We start from the raw sequence: 16,541 nt of genomic DNA on the forward strand, positions 1-16,541 counted from the left end.
TGAGAGTTGTAGATTCATGATGGAGGACAAACATGGAAGGGTTTGCAGCACTAGAAGTGAAACCATAATAAAGAAGGGAACCACTTAGCCGAGCAAACCAAGCTCGGCATGCTTGTCTGAGGCCGTAAAGTGCTCTTTGAAGCTTACATACATAATTAGATTATCTTCGTCCACATATCCAGGAGATTGCTGCATGTACACATCCTCATGTATGCCGCTATGGAGGAAGGCATTTTTAATGTCAAGTTGCCAAATTTCTCAATATTTAACAATAGCAATATATAATAACATGCGAATGGTAGTGGGTCGCACCACATGAGAGAAGGTTTCATGAAAGTCAATACCGTCTTTTGGGGTGAATCCTCTAGCTACGAGCCTTGCTTTCAGCTTGTCCAAAGACCAATCAGATTTAAGTTTGGTGTTAAAGACCCATTTAGATCCCACAAAATTCATCTTCAAACTAAAGGAAACAAGCCTCCGAATTTGATTTTCATCTAAAGGTTTCCTCTTCGTCCATGGCAGCCTTCCATCCTGGGTGTTTGAGAGCATCTTGAACATTTTTGGGCTCCTTGGGAACTCCTTGATAGAGATGGTGCAGACTGGGGTATTTTGATTGACCTTGTGGGTGCCAACCATAGATCGTGTCACTATAATTCTTTAAGTAGTTTTGGGAATAAGAGTTTCTTCTTGAGTAATATGTTCAAGCTCATTAGAAACACCATTATTGTCCTGCGATATGGCTTCACAGGTTGAAACGTCATGATCATGAGCAGTTCTTTCCTGATCAAGAGTGAGCTCCGAAATGAAATCATCTCTTTGTTGGTTATTTTCAGCGTTCAAAATGGACTCTTCAACGCCCAAAGTAGACTCTTGAGCATGTGCAGCTTGCCCCTGTCCACCAATAGTATTACCCATATATCTTATAAAGAATATTCATGGATCTCAATCTATTATCAAAACTAAGTCAGACATCAGAGAGTCGCCTTCATATAAATGAGCAGGATTCTTATAAAGTATTGTTTTTCAAAAAAATGACATGCCGACAAATAAGAGTATTCTTGAAGCTAGGATAAAAACATCTATATCCCTTGAATTGTAGGCTATATCCAAGAAAAATGCAAGGTAATGAGTGTGGTTCCATTTTATCTTTAGCATAGTCTTTCAAATAAAGAAAACAACTATATCCAAAAAAATATAAGGTAATCATATCTAGGATGTTGTCCAAAAGTCTAAACTCTAAAGGAGAGTCCATGTGAATCGAAGATGATGGCAGTCTGTTGATGAGAAAAATATATGTGGAAAAAGCTTCAAGCAGAATCATGTGGGCACATTAACATGAAAAAGCATTGTAATGCCCAGTTCAGTAATATTTCTATGTTTCCATTCTGCCAATCTGTTTTGCTCTGAAAATTGCTGCTTGGCTCCCAAGATCCTTAAGTATTCGACAAACTTATCACTGGTATATTCGCCTCTTCCATTGGATTGAAAATTTTTAATTTCCTTGTCAAATTGCCTTTTTGCGTATCTCTGAAAATGTATGAAACACCAAAAAAATTCAGACTTAGCATTTAAAGTATATAGCCATAAGAATCTAGAATAATCATCAGTAAACATTACATAATACTTGCGCCCAAAATGAGAGGCGACAGGTGCTGGTCCTCACAAGTCTGAATGAATTTTTTCTAAAATTTCTTTGCTATCATGAACTCGACTAGAGAAAGACAATTTACATGCTTTGCCAACTTGACAACTGCAACAAATAGAAGCTAATTTAGAACTAATGAGCACACTTGAATTAAATTATTTTTCTGCAAATGCTTGACGACACGAGAATGAGGATGCCCCAAACGATAATACCAATCATCTTCTGAAGCACAACAAAACCTATCAATAAAACAACATATGGACGTTGATTTCCATCTCCAAGGCTGTAGAAGCCATTTCTCTTAGTTCCCTACGCCACAAATCTTCCCGATTCTCTTGTCCTTTATCAAACAAGAAGTGAGCATGATTTCAAAAGTATAAAGTAAATCACTAGTGAGCAGATAGGAAACCCTTCTTTAAATCTGGAACATATAGCACATTAGAGAGAAGAATAGATGTGTCGTTAGAAACAATTTGACTTTGTCCAATGTGTTATAGGTAAAGTTTTACACTTTCTCACAATGATGTGCTCTTGACCTTGGTAAGGAGAGCGGTTAAAAATTTTACCTGAATTCTAAGTCATATGTGCCGACGATCCGCTGTCGGCGAACCACTCGGAGGCTTGCGAGTCTGCAATATTAATAGCAGCCAAGGCTTGTTGTGTATCCTATGATTAGTGTGCATGATTATATTGTTCAAAACACTTAATGGCAGAGTGGTATTTCTTTTCACAAATTTGACACACAACGGCTCTTTATTCTTCTTACCACTCGGAGGCTTGTGAGTCTGCAATATTAATAGCAGCCACGGCTTGTTGTGTATCCTATGATTAGTGTGCATGATTATATTGTTCACAACACTTAATGGCAGAGTGGTATTTCTTCCCACAAATTTGACACAACGGCTCTTTATTCTTCTTATCATTCTTAGAGGAAGGAGTGTCGTTGCGAGAACTTTTGTTTTGTTGGTAGTTATTTTGCTGATATGAACCACATCCCCTGTTGTTGTATCCACATCCTCAACCATGGTTATGATTGGATTGGTAATTAGCCATAGCCATAATTGGAGTAGAAGTTTGAGTCTTAAGTCGATCATCAAAACTCTGAAGTAGAGAGACAGCTTCTTTATAAGAGGGAGCAGGTGGGTGAATCATAGAAGCCACAAAAGCTTCATATCCTTATGAAAACCCTTGAAGGAGCCAGTGGACACAAGCACGATCATCTGTTGGTTTTCCTATTGTAGAAAGATCATCACATATACGTTTGATTGAATATATTCTTCAACAGACTCTTCATTCTTTTGGAGCGAGGTTAATTGGTGCAGAAGATGAAACTCTCGTTCACGAGAGCTTCTGGAATAAACAATCAATAAGACCTAGATTTCACATGAAGTCTCCAAATCGACGACCTTGCCAATTGTACTTTCAAACAAGGTGTTAGTGATCCATCCTTTGATCAACCGATCAGTCTTCCTCTAAGCAATATATTGAGGATTGCAAACAGTCTTTTGAGAAGATGAATAAAATGGAAGAGCATAAACTTATAAGAGATCAAATGAAGATCGCAGTTCCCATTAAACTAAAGGAAAGGAGCCTTCACATATTTTGACTTTCCTCTACGGCACATGCTCTCCAAGAATTTTTTGCGCTGTGTATACGAAATAGGGAAGGCGATCATACGATGGCTACACATTCCGTCAGGAATATACTGGGACGGGCCTTCTTGTTGTTTGTCATACCAAAAAAAGGGCCGGTTCATCAAGCTTGGCTTTTTCACCGTGGACATGAGGACTTGGATTCCACCCACACGATGGTCTTTTTGAAGGACTTTTTTCAAGGTTCATGGGATGTACATTTGAATGAAGGTTTAGGACCATTCTTAATGACCATTGTTCAAAAAAAGCAAGGGTTCTGTCCAAAATTTTCTCTCCAAGGCACCTTTCTCATCATTTTTGAAGCTCACTGCCAGATTCCATCCTTCGTAAATTCATATTCTCTTTTCGAAGCAATGGTTTGAAACTCTCTCTCTCCCCCTTTTCCAGGAAAAAGAAAAAGACCATCCGCCCCTTGTGAGAAAAGAGGCCAGGCATGTTGGATAATTGAAGATCACAACTGTATGGTATCCCCAATTCAGTTCATCTACTTTTCCCGCTGCCGTACGATTCTCTTTTAGGCAGCCATCTACCCCTTCTTGTACCGCAGTCGTCTCTGCCTCTGCCTCTGCCTCTGCCCACGCGGTGAGTGCTCACTGACACCCCTCCCCTCACAGACGGCCGCACCAATTCGTCCACAGTGCAGGACCCCACCCTACACTCGACCTTGCTGCTCGCTCGCCTCCTTCCACGGACTTAGCTCCCTGATTTCTCTCCCGCCTTCAGATTTCAATTGCACATGCTGCCAGTGCACATTTAAAGTACTTTTACTTACTTTCTCTTCCAAGGCAAGGCCTTCCACTCTCTCTCTCTCTGTGGACAAGTTACCATTCATGTGATTCTTCCATTTTTCAGAGCACGCTCCTTTTCAAACTAAAAGACACCTCGATTCTGCAGATGTCTCTGTGCCATCATCACGCACTACGACCACACAACACACACACACATGTGTGTGTGCAAGCATCCTCTGTTCCACTTCGCTTTTACTAATTTATTTCGACTGGTTTCACCCCTTCTCCCTATTTAAACTCTTGCTGCTTTTCATCAGGCGTTGTGTTGTGCTGGTCCGGGGGAGGCTGAAATAGAGAGGAAGAAATGAGCATCTTCTCCTGTTCGTCTCTCCAAGCGTTGTGCTTGTTCCTTCTTCTGTGCTTGTGGGGAGGAGTGGAAGCGACCACGTTCACGCTGTACAACAAATGTCCCCACGTTGTATGGCCAGGCATTCAGCCTAGCGCAGGGAAGGCCATCCTTGCCAGGGGAGGTTTCCGGCTACAGCCCAGGCAGGCGGTCTCCCTTCGGGCGCCAGCGGGCTGGTCCGGCCGCATCTGGGGCCGGCAGGACTGTGCCTTCGATGCGATGGGAAACGGCCGGTGCGCCACCGGCGACTGCGGAGGGCTGTACTGCAACGGGAACGGCGGGGCTCCGCCGGCGACGCTGGCGGAGATCACCTTGGGGGCGAAAGACTTCTACGACGTGAGCCTGGTGGATGGCTACAATCTGGCGGTGGCGATAGCGCCGGTGAGAGGGAGCGGGAAGTGCAGCTACGCGGGGTGCGTGCGGGACCTGAACCAGGTGTGCCCGTCGGGTCTACAGGTGAGGTCGAGGGACAACAGGGTGGTGGCGTGCAAGAGCGCGTGCTCGGCCTTCAACTCGCCCATGTACTGCTGCACCGGCCGATATGGAACGCCCCAGGCCTGCAAGCCCACCTCTTACTCGAGGCTCTTCAAGGAGGCCTGCCCACGAGCATACTCCTACGCCTATGATGATCCCACCAGCATTGCTACTTGCGCCGGTGCCAGCTACATCGTCACCTTCTGCCCACATCTGTGACCGTGAGAATCAAATAAAAGGTGTGGTTAGTTAATATATAGTAAATACATATAGCACGCAGAATGAGGACAGGTCGTCTCTCTCTGCAGATCCTTTTCTTGTCTTGGTTGTGCTATATTGGGTGATGGTGGGAATGTATTGGCATTTTTATGTCAAAGGGTACAATCTTTTTCAGTTTAAATCTTTCCATGAAATAGTTACATTAACCAGTCTTCGTTTTCCTCTCTTGATCTCGATTGTGTTTTACTTTATTTTCATGGAGCTGAGGGCACTGGTCGCAGGTGGCTTAGTCGACCTGGCTAGATGATTTTGTGGCTCCGTTTCGGAGGTGGGAAATGCAGGGGAGTTCATGGATTTTAAGAAGTGGAAGCCATCTGTTCTTTCAATTTCTAGCTAGCCACAGAAGCACCATAAAGGCTCAACTTCTTTGTTGTTTCCACGAGTTTTCTTGCGGGGTATCTCTGCCTTGCGTCGAGTTTTCCCAAATACATGTGATCCCTGGCAACATCTCTGCCCCCAAGTTTATCTAAGGCCTAAAAGCTCATGCTTTATCATCTGCATCTTTAAGACTTACCTGTGAGCTAATGTATCCTCTCAAACAACTCGCACCCTACTGGCCAGTTTACTCAAATGTAAAACCCAGCTCATGGTGATCTGTTTTGGTTCAGCAAAGGTTTCGTTCTCGAGGAAATTTTGGAACCAGGTCCTTTGAGCAAGGTTTCTGAACGGCGTCGTAGCGTCGGGACCTTCGGAGTCTCCATTAGTGACTAGGTTTTAGACCAACCATTTTTTTAAACTTTTTCTCGTTTTGTGGGTGTATTGAGCAGTGCGCTGCATCTTGCAGATTTCGAAGTAAAAATATTTGGCCATGCTTTTAGTTCTTTCTTTCTGCGGCTTCTTTTCTTGTTTCTCACGACAGGGGTTCACAGGCCATGGAACGATGTCCAAGTTAGGCGTTCAATCTGTGAGGTTAGAGGACAAGAGATTGCGCTGTTGATTATGCGCTTTACTAGGCGTAATGATTCGAACTTGCCAGTCAAAATCGTAGCGACTATTAACTTCCAGGTGGGCGTTCCTGTAAGTTCATACTAGCTGAAGAACAGTAAATGTTATTTTGAACCTACCCTCTATAAGGTCATGACCGTAGTTGCAGTAGATTTAATGGGGCTTTCTGCACTGAGATGAAGTAAACTGTTTCTTTACTGGGACTGAGCAAACGTTAAAAAGATGCTTTAAAGTTAGGTTGATGGCAGGACTACATTTTGCCACGAAAGTAGCACAAGCCAGAAAAATCATCATTTATCAATGCTGGGCCCCTTTATTTGCTTGCTTTTTGTTACACTTAGCCAATAAAATTTGTGATTTTCATACCAAAAAGGCTCATTTGACTGGAAACTCTGTGAAAAAAAAACACTTTTCGGGCTTTGGTTCTGCCTTGGGAATTGGAAGGATGCCTCTCTGTATTGGGTCACGGATGCCGTGGACAGGGTTGAGCTGTGAGTGGAATTTGGGGCGATCATCTCTTGGGGGTTTAATAACCTATGCAACATAAAGAAGTTATACCGGCTACGTTGAATACTGGGATTTCGGAAAGTGGAAAGCTTTCACCCAACTCTTATTTCCGGTACAACTACCTTTAAAATCGACACAGACTTCCTACCCGCTGCCGTTACACCAACTCCTTAGACTATATTGAATAGGCCTCTCATGGAGACTGAGAACCTATCAGCCCCATCCCAAGCAGTTGCACCAACCCTTTTAACTCCTAAGAAGAACATGTGATTCTCTGCAAAAGAAATCAGCAACAGGGTGAACCAAGCGTGTACCTGCTGTACCAAACAAGCAGTGCTTGTTCCTCTGCCTATGGATCATCTGTTTCGAGAGAACAACGAAAATTTCTTGGGCATATTTCAACATACAGGATTTAGCTTTGTTGAGAACGGCCTGGTTTCGACAAAATGACGGAAAAAATACGACATTAAGAAAAATCACCAATTTTAAACAAGATTTTATTGGAGTTCATATTCGTAGAAGGGATTCTCACTTTTCCGCTTCCGAACGTTTTTATATCTTCCGTTTTTCTTTTTTCAAGTTCTGTCCGTAAAGTACATAAATTTTCAGAGATCTTGCTCACTAAACAATTTTTGATTGCTTGTCTTGCTGAGAGATCTCCAAAAGGAGATGCGTTGCTATGATTGAAACATATAAAATTTGTATAGACTTGAGATGCATGTGGAAGACTGTCGATGAAGAGACGCGGATAAACACTGTGCAAATGGGGGGAAGAAGAGTAAAAGGCTTCTTTATATACACATAATGACAATTTTTCCTTTATGATTTTTAAACATACTTGACCGGTGCCTCTGACATGTGAATGATTCTTTTAGCTAACATGCAAGGTCTCCAAGGTTCCCATAGTCTAGTCTCACCAAATAAAACAGATGTTTCTGCAGTATTTTTCTGATGAACATGTGGGCAAAAATCAACTGGGGCATTATTTTAGGAAAGAAATGAAAGTTGTACCCCATATCTAAGTGCCTACCATATGGGCCTGTCTCATGCAATTCTGATCTTACCAGGTGCGGTGGAGGAAGATAGGACAAGACAGCAGCTCTGCTGCTGCATACACTGTGTATTTTCTCTTTGCTTCACGTGAATCTTGAAACCTTTTCTCCCTGCTACTTTAGCTTTTTCCCTTTTCTTGTCTTCACTTTCCGATGCATATGATGACATTTACTCTTCACTGTGGATTTGTCCCTTTTTCCTTTTTTTGAATCAGTGACCCTTTTCTTTAAAAAAACTCTCTCCACTGTGCTGGATTAGTTTACGCCAACCACTTGAAAAACCTTGGGGTAAGTGGGGGTGGAAGCAAAAGGCTGAGCGGCTTCGTGGCGTTTCAGCTTTGAGTCTGCAGCCTTTTCTGCCATCTGTTTAGGAAAAGTGGTCTCAGCTGCGTTTTACAGGAAAGAGGGCAATTTAGGCGAGTGAAACTGAGTGCAGGAAGGTAACCGACCCTTTGTATCATCTTAAATCTCAATGAACTGGGTTGGACCCCAACGACGGATGGGCTGTTGATCGGCCAATAAACTCTGATCAGATGTAATTCTATATTAGCAGACATCTGAAGGTTACTAGGCCTTTCAAGCATCGTTTAAATGGCCACATACAACAGATTTCAATCGGTCTTGAAGTTGGTTTTTGGTTTGCGTTTAAGAGAACTGCAAACTAAGACAATCAATGGGGACATGGCTCGAACAAACCTTTGAAAATTTTGTAATACTATTGTCAAGTCCTTCTAAACAGTGAATAATGCGCCCTCTTCCCGGAAACAAACATAAATCCTTCTATGTACCTGAGGCATTACGGTTTACCCTTCCTGAAGAACATACCATTATCGTATGCTTGACTTTGTGTTCGAGTATTAAACTTCTATATAATATAAACTGTAATAAATTAGCTCATAGTATGGCAGGCTCGAAATGGTCCCAAAACTGACTCTATTAAACTCCTAAAATAGTTCATAGTATGGCCGCAATTATACACGCAAAAAAAAAAAATCAATTTGATATAAAATTATGTTCAAGTTGCTTCGAACGGTTGTGGTGTTACATCGAGAATTGAAGTAAACTCATTTAATGAGCATTAAGTGAAAAGAAAGATACATGAATATAAATTGGTTGGAACAAAAATGGTCAAGATTGAGCTTTCATATATGTATATATGATTTTTAAAATATGGCATTTACAAATATGAGTTAGAGTGTCGGCTGGGCTTCTTTAAATGCAGTAGTTGATTCTGAGAAATCCAATCATTTCGATAAACTCAGAATGTCCAAACCTGTAGGTTTAACAAAAATTCATGGAAATCTAATATACACATTAAAATTTGTAAAATAGATTTGTCAGTCGTAGTTTTCTCTTCTTATACGACTCAATCTACACAGCAATTTTTCAAGATTCTATTAATCATTTTGGCCACTTCCAGTTCATCCATATTGTTAGATTTATCAACTTCGTTTTAAAAATGATTTCGAACCCTAAGACAAAAAACGGGAACTTTAGATGCTATAGAGAACTCCCGTGCCAAAAACATAGAAACTACATTGAATACAGCGACGAATCCATTAAACATGGCTATATATGAGACTGTTTGACATTAAGAACATCTAAGTGTTTCATGAATCTACCATAATTTTAGAACACATTTATGTAACGCTCACTGTTCTTAATGCAAAATGGCTCATTGTGACCTAATGGATGTAGAGGTAGTTCAAACATTCTTCCATAACCTATTTAAACAATTTTGGAGTGGTACTTATGCTCGCCCTAACCTCATATCATACTTTCTTCCTTTCTTTCACTTTTTTAAAGTTCATAATATATTTCACATTGTAAAAGGAAGAACTCGCCAACTTTAAAATTTATTGGCCTTATAAGAGGTGCATTTTGTTTCAATTCCTTGTTGATGTAATCATGTAATGACCTCTTGGGCACCATCCCTTTGCCAATAACATTGGGCAGTGTCACATCTCCAGTTTTGATCCTTATGAAGTTTGAGGGCCTTCGATGACTTACCTAGTCCTCTTGATTGGATGAGGATAAATTTTTTTTTTTATTCTTAGGATTAAGATAGCAGGGAAGCGTGGTCATATATGCTCTTATTATGCTTTAAGTTGGGCCATGTTGGACCAGACCATCGTCCAAGTCTTGGGGTGGCTAGAGCTGGAGATTATTCGAATCCAAGTTAGGAATTTGCCTGTCCTGGATCAGATCCTCCGCATCTTTAGCAATCAAATATGATTTAATTAAATACGAGTTGATTTGCACCATAGCTGGGGATAGGAAGCGGAGAACTTAAACGAACTAGGCCTTAGGTGGTTCAAGCTTGGTTTGTTTTGTGTAAATAATTGAGCACAAGGCCAAAATGAAACAATCTCGCGTTCATTGAGCTCAAGCTAAAGTGAAATAAGCTCAAGAAGAAGTATGGATAGACCGCTGCTCGGTCCGACCTGTGTTGGCTCTCCGTCGTTTTGGGGACACAGTCACACAAGACACGACTTCACGGCTCTCGTCCACTTCTAACATGGATGGCTTCTCTGCTACTTCGTCCTCTTCTCGTCGCGAACCCGCCATGTCTCATTTCTCTTTTCCTGTCTAACTTATTTTCTCGACTACCCACTTTCAGATTTTGCTTCAGGGCATGTTCATCCTTGCCTTTATTCCTTGACAACCATGAAGGCGATCACCCGAACCCTGTACGAGGACCCACTGATTTTACCATTTGCACTTCTCTCTTGGACGACTGCGCCAACCTGAGGGATTTGACTCAAGCTCAGAGCTGGATTCTGAAGTTGGGGTTGCAGCAGAGCAATTTCATCACCACCAAATTTGTGCACGTTTGCTGTGAGTTTGGTGAGATTCGTCACGCTTGCGATGTGTTCGACGAAATGTCTGAACGGAACGTTTTCCTTTGGAATGCGATAATTAGAGGGCATTCTCGGAGCGACCTGTTGGAGGGTGCACTTGGATTGTATTGTAGAATGCAAAGTGAAGGTGTCCTGCCTGATGGTTTCACTTTTCCTCATGTTCTCAAAGCTTGCAGCGGCCTGGGGAATGCTAGAAAGGGCAGAGAAATTCATGCGCAGATTTTCAGGCTTGGGTTCGAATCGGATGTCTTCGTGCAGAATGGTCTTATAACCATGTACTCAAAATGTGGTTGGGTTGATCATGCTCGGAGTTTGTTTGATAAGTTGCAGGATAGAACCATCGTGTCGTGGACCTCGATTATTTCCGGTTATGCGCAGAATGGTCACCCAGTTGAGGCCCTGCAAATCTTCAGAAAAATGCAATGTTCCAAAATGGAGCCTGATTGCATTGCCCTTGTCAGCATTCTGAGGGCATACACCGATGTGGAGGGCCTCCAACAAGGAAAATCTATTCATGGTTATGTGATTAAAGGCGGGTTCGAATCTGAAGTAGACATTTTGATATCCTTGACTGCAATGTACGCCAAATGTGGGGAAGTAGAGACTGCAAGGAGCTTGTTTGATAGGGTCACGTCCCCTGGAATAATTCTATGGAACGCCATGATTTCTGGATATGCAAAGAATGGCTACGCTAGTGAAGCTGTTGAGCTATTCCGGGAATTGCTTCCTTTACAAGTTAGACCCGATTCAGTAACTGTACGTGCTGCTATACTAGCTTGTGCTCAGGTGGGTTCCGTGGAATTGTGTAGGTGGATCGGTGATTATGTTAGAGGCAGTGAACATAGAGCCGATATCTTCGTGAATACGGCTCTGATTGATATGTACGCAAAGTGCGGAAGCATAGCTGAAGCTCGCCGAGTGTTCGACATGGTGCCGGTGAAGGATGTAGTGGTTTGGACGGCCATGATCATGGGGTACGGTTTGCATGGCCATGGTCAGGATGCCCTTGCTCTTTACGAAGAGATGAAGCGGGCAGGAATGAAGCCGAATGATGTAACGTTCGTCGGCATTCTCTCAGCTTGCAACCATTCTGGACTTGTTGATGAGGGATGGCGGTACTTCCACAGCATGAAGAGAGGCTATGGAATTGAGCCTAGGCATCAGCATTATGCGTGCGTGGTCGACCTTCTCGGTCGGGGAGGATACTTGGATGAGGCTTATGAATTTATCAAGAAGATGCCAATGGAACCTGCTGTCACTGTGTGGGGAGCTCTCCTGAGTGCTTGCAAGATCTACGGGCATGTGGAACTAGGGCAATATGCAGCAGAACGTGTTTTTGCCGTTGATCCAACAAATGCAGGACACTATGTGCAACTGTCAAACCTCTACGCTGCAGCTGGTAGGTGGGGTGATGTAGCCAAGGTGAGGGTACTGATGAAGGAAAGAGGATTGGTCAAGGCACTCGGATATAGTTTGATAGAGATCAATGGTAAGCTTCAGGCTTTCCGGGTGGGGGATGATTCACATCCAAGGTCCAAGGAAATATTTGCAATGCTTGAAAAGTTAGAGTCTAAATTGAAAGAAGCTGGATATGTTCCTCATGTGGACTCTGTTTTACATGACCTGGACAATGAAGAAAAAGAGGAGATGCTCTGTAACCACAGTGAGATGATAGCAATTGCTTTTGGTCTTATAAGTACAGCTCCTGGAACAACACTCCGGATCACAAAGAACCTCCGTGCTTGTATTAACTGCCACTCTGCAACGAAGCTCATCTCGAGAATCGAAGATAGAGAAATAATTGTTCGTGATGCTAATCGTTTTCACCACTTCAAAGATGGATCTTGTTCTTGTGGAGATTATTGGTAAAAGGGATTCTTACACTGAAGTTGGTGTTCAGTTCCCACAAGGTGGCCGCTGTATCTACTTCGATGTTTTTGTGATATCTTTCTCTTTATAAAATTTGCTAGAACAACGAAATAGAACAAATTTTTTCCCTTGTGAAGGAAAACAACTGAGAGATGGAACCTGGGTACAAATTCGTGAATTTGATAATATGCAATTCAGCATTCGTGAATTTGATAATGTACAGTTCAGCATTCTTAATTATGATACTGTACAATTCAGCATCCGTATTTTCCGCTACTCTATAATTTCTTGTGAACGTAATTTTTAAAGTGAAAATGGACCAGTTTATATTTAGTTAGTCGCCAGATTTATGATCTTTCTTCTCTTATTCCTGGTGGTTCTGTTATATTTATATTCTTAGTTGAATTTGTTGAACCATCACCTTCAAGACGTGCATTTGAACATTGGTACTTTCAGGATGCTGCTTTCTTGCATGCTGAGTTGCGGGCGGAGGAGTTGCCTGTGGAGACTTCCAGAACAGATTTGAAGGATGTTGATCAAATTATATGCTGCTGTCTTTATTCATCCGGTCGACTCATAAAGTTACTTTCGTCTTGGTTTCCATGGTTTCTAGAAATTGCATGAAGTTGCTCGTCCTTATGATGATGCCACGTTAGCGATCCCTAGTCCACCTGTCCTCAGCACCTATCTAGACAGAGAGATCGAGAAGAGGGGAGTGTGAGGTGTGTTTAACTTCAAGAAGCGAGAAGTGATGGAGATGTTCTCTGAATTCAGTGGGGGATTTCTATCTGCTTCTCGTAGGAAGAAGGGATGGAGAGCTCGCCGGTGGAACCCCATGAGCAGATGCGAGCCAGGGACGTGAATCGCGTAGCTCGAGGGGAGCAAGCTCCTCGCCCATCCCACGAACCAGGTAGCATCAAAGAAGCACCAGTCGTACCAGGCCCTCCTACAATTCGGGTATGCCTACTCCTTTAACTACTCTAGCTCTCATCTAATTGTTAACGTCGTGGTGTAAAGGGCCGAACATTTCTTTAATGGAGTTACTGTTGTTGTTTCTCTGCATGTCTACTGATTCAGGAGGTTGATCTGGTCACAGCGCCTGCAGACCCACGCTTCCCAACGACCAACCAGACACGACATTGCTACACCCGCTACATTGAGTACCACAAGTACGTGAGATCAAGTTCTCTATTTTGAGGATAAAAAATGGATGAGGACAGAGGCTAGACTAATAGAGCCTTTATATCTTTAATGAATTATAAGATTACACTTTCTTGCCTTTGAGCAAAATCCATAGGGAAGGTTTAGTACTAGATTCTCCTTTTCGGTTTTTTTTTCAATAAAAGAGAATAAAAGACGAATCTGGTTTTCTTTGGCAGTATTGACTGTTTTTCAATATGAGATTGTTGAATGTGCAGATGAAGTTCTGGAAATATGAATTAGCATTTCAATGTAGAAACACATTCTCGACATTTTTTTAGGAACTTATATGCTTATTCAGAAAATTCCGTGGCTTGATTTAGAGACCCTACCGTTCTCAAATTAGAATTTCAACACAGAAGCCGACTCAGGCGACAGTTCAGTTCAATGAAAAGCCATGACACTTGCCAGGTTTGACGCGCTGTGTGTCTGGAGTATTGCTCATTTGCTTTGTTGATGTGGAAGTTATTGATTGATGGTGCAGGTGCATACAAGCCAAGGGGAAAGGCGCGCCCGAATGCGAAAAGTTTGCTCGATACTACCGTTCTCTCTGCCCGTCCGAGTGGGTGAGCTTTCTGCACTTGCGGACTCGTGAATTTGATACTGTTTTAATGGGAAAAACTATCTGTCTTCGTTGTAGTGCTACCATCAATACGGCCTCTTTTTCTTTTCTAAACTTATTCTTGATGAGATGAGAGATTGATGGGATTTGCAGATCCAGAAGTGGAACGAGCAGAGGGAATTGGGTATATTTCCTGGACCCCTCTGAGTGATGGCTGTACTGAGGCGGGCAGCAGCGGAAGAAATCCGGGAGCTTCTTTCTTTTGTTATACTCTTTATTTTGAATCCGATCTACCACTGAACTATATTTTGCTTTCAAGGTTTCTGTCTGCCAGTTTTTTGCTTTCTGTAAAGAAGAGCAAAAGAAAAAGGAAAGGGAAGCAATGCATGAGTTGTAGACTTATAGAGCCGTCAGTCAGAAAGCAGTTCGTCAACTTTAGAAGAATTAGCTTTGTGCCGAAGATTGTGGCCTCTGCTGAGGAAAGTGTCATCGGAAGTTACTTATACTCGCTTTTCAGAAGATTAAGGGAAATTATCATTTTCTAAGTAAAGAAAGGTTGTAAGTTTTTCATTCAGGTGCAATCATTTTTCTTGTCGAGATTGTGCAGAACCTTTAAATGGGATAGGATCAGTTATTCGAACCAGTCCCTAGCAACCATGTGAAATTTCTCATGATGCCTCGTTAACTGTGAAATCGAAATGGATTATTCTCACGAAGCTCATCTTGCCAGCCAGCCGTCTCAATGGCCACCTTGGCTGTGTTCTATAATTCCAGTGTTTGATGGGATGTAAGGTTGCATAACAAGGTGTGCAAACACAATTTACACAGACTGAAGGATTTATCCTTGTTAATAAATCTTGCTCTTGTTGTCTCAGCACTAAATATGATGACCAATAAACACTTGTACATTACTCTATCCGTGTTACTTTGAAATCAAATCCTTTTTTAGTGAAAGCCTCTAATTGATCCAAGGAACTTTACATTTTGACGATTAAAAGTACACATTCCCCATTCTCCTATACAATTTCCTGTACAGAACCATCGGGGAAAAGCCTTAACACTTCTAACTGTTTGCCCTACTATCTCCCACCCTGAGCTCGAGAGGATCCACCACTACGAACATATGAAACAAAAACCAACTCATGTTTTCTTATTTCTCGTCCCCTAATTTTCATCATATTAGTTGACAAATATGTTGCCATTTTATAACATGTATAAAATATTTGACTTTGCATAATTTTAAATTATCATTAGAAGACCTCTTTCTGGTTCTCCATAGTTTAGCGAGAGTGTGAAGTTTACAGGTTTCAAAAGAACTGTCTATTGATCTCAATAGTGCTTGGTGGGCCTTACCAGTCAGAGATTAGAAGACATCTTTCTTTTCTGGGGTCCGAAGTAATATCATCTAAAGGAAGCAAAAAAACAAAAGTTTGCAAAAAATGGTGCCATGACTGGCAATCTCAATTCAAGAAACTAACGCATTCGACTTCAATTTGAAAACAGTGGATGCCTTGAGTTGGTATTCGAGAACTATAGCCATAATAGCTTCGGAGTCCATAACCAAAATCAGCAACGGACCTATTGGTTTCGAAACTAAAAACCCAATAGCTAGAACATTTCGACAAACGACTCTCTTTCTGGATTTATAGTTTATATCGTTGATGTGATGATCATGTGATTTGCCCAACTATGATTGTAGTTCTTCTCAACCGTGAAAGGATTTTGTATAGCGCCTTTTTGGGCACTTTGTATAGCGACATTTTCGTCACACTAAGCATGTGACTGTCGCTAAATGATAGCCAATCCATCAAGATTTGGATGATGTATTTAATAGTTGACAGCCAGTCCCTCGTCTAATTCAAGTGACGACACCTCCACCTTCTAATTTGGGAACCACCACCTACCTCATTGACAAAGCAATCACTACATGCATTTGGATGTTATTGGCATTTGGATAGGGACATTATTATATTTATAGGACAGTTTTGCTGTAACACCTATAATCTTGTTTCTGTATGATTGTGAAGAATCTTGAAAAACTCGTAAAAAAGGGTTGTTAATTGATTGATTGTTCTCGTTTCTATATTTTTCAAAGTTATAATTGAAATTGCTAAGGAATGGGTTGAGATCTACCAAATCAGAAGCACAAATTTGGTGTCGAAGTGGGTCGGATTTTTACACTAGTATCTGAACTTGTTTAATGCTTAGACATGGGGTCCTACACATACAAAGTGCATTAGCGTGCCTTAAGAGTGGTGAATTGTAACACTCAATAAGATTAGTTATACATTTAAAATTATAAAGAATTTTGAGGGACTTATAAAGTTTGGGTGTCCTGGTTGCTAGTTCTTTTAGTATGGA

At 41.7% G+C, this 16,541-nt stretch overlaps 3 protein-coding genes across 3 annotated transcripts; all 3 read left to right on the top strand.

Moving 5' to 3' along the window:
• Positions 1–3,853: 3,853 nt before the first annotated feature.
• Positions 3,854–5,330, top strand: LOC116262222 (thaumatin-like protein). Its single transcript, XM_031641373.2, has 2 exons — positions 3,854–4,082; positions 4,343–5,330. The coding sequence occupies exon 2, from the start codon at positions 4,390–4,392 to the stop codon at positions 5,122–5,124; it is 735 nt and encodes a 244-aa protein (XP_031497233.1). The 5' UTR covers positions 3,854–4,082; positions 4,343–4,389; the 3' UTR covers positions 5,125–5,330.
• Positions 5,331–10,085: 4,755 nt separating this feature from the next.
• On the top strand, positions 10,086–13,013 carry LOC116262221 (pentatricopeptide repeat-containing protein At3g12770-like). Its single transcript, XM_031641372.2, has 2 exons — positions 10,086–12,459; positions 12,875–13,013. The coding sequence occupies exon 1, from the start codon at positions 10,211–10,213 to the stop codon at positions 12,416–12,418; it is 2,208 nt and encodes a 735-aa protein (XP_031497232.1). The 5' UTR covers positions 10,086–10,210; the 3' UTR covers positions 12,419–12,459; positions 12,875–13,013.
• A 207-nt stretch (positions 13,014–13,220) lies between these two features.
• LOC116262223 (cytochrome c oxidase subunit 6b-3-like) lies at positions 13,221–14,892 on the top strand. The gene is made up of 4 exons (XM_031641374.2): positions 13,221–13,375; positions 13,496–13,587; positions 14,103–14,184; positions 14,334–14,892. Exons 1-4 carry the CDS (start codon positions 13,229–13,231, stop codon positions 14,385–14,387), a joined length of 375 nt encoding a protein of 124 aa, XP_031497234.1. The 5' UTR covers positions 13,221–13,228; the 3' UTR covers positions 14,388–14,892.
• Positions 14,893–16,541: the final 1,649 nt, after the last annotated feature.

The sequence above is a fragment of the Nymphaea colorata genome, chromosome 10 (assembly GCF_008831285.2).
Source record: "Nymphaea colorata isolate Beijing-Zhang1983 chromosome 10, ASM883128v2, whole genome shotgun sequence".
NCBI lineage: Eukaryota > Viridiplantae > Streptophyta > Magnoliopsida > Nymphaeales > Nymphaeaceae > Nymphaea > Nymphaea colorata.

Coding starts and splice junctions, on each gene's coding strand:
- LOC116262221 (XM_031641372.2), top strand. CDS start 10,211: ATGGCTTCTCTGCTACTTCGTCCTCTTCTCGTCGCGAACCCGCCATGT.
- LOC116262223 (XM_031641374.2), top strand. CDS start 13,229: ATGGAGAGCTCGCCGGTGGAACCCCATGAGCAGATGCGAGCCAGGGAC. Junction 13,376..13,495: donor CAGGCCCTCCTACAATTCGG/GTATGCCTACTC, acceptor CTACTGATTCAG/GAGGTTGATCTGGTCACAGC. Junction 14,185..14,333: donor CTCTCTGCCCGTCCGAGTGG/GTGAGCTTTCTG, acceptor TGGGATTTGCAG/ATCCAGAAGTGGAACGAGCA.
- LOC116262222 (XM_031641373.2), top strand. CDS start 4,390: ATGAGCATCTTCTCCTGTTCGTCTCTCCAAGCGTTGTGCTTGTTCCTT.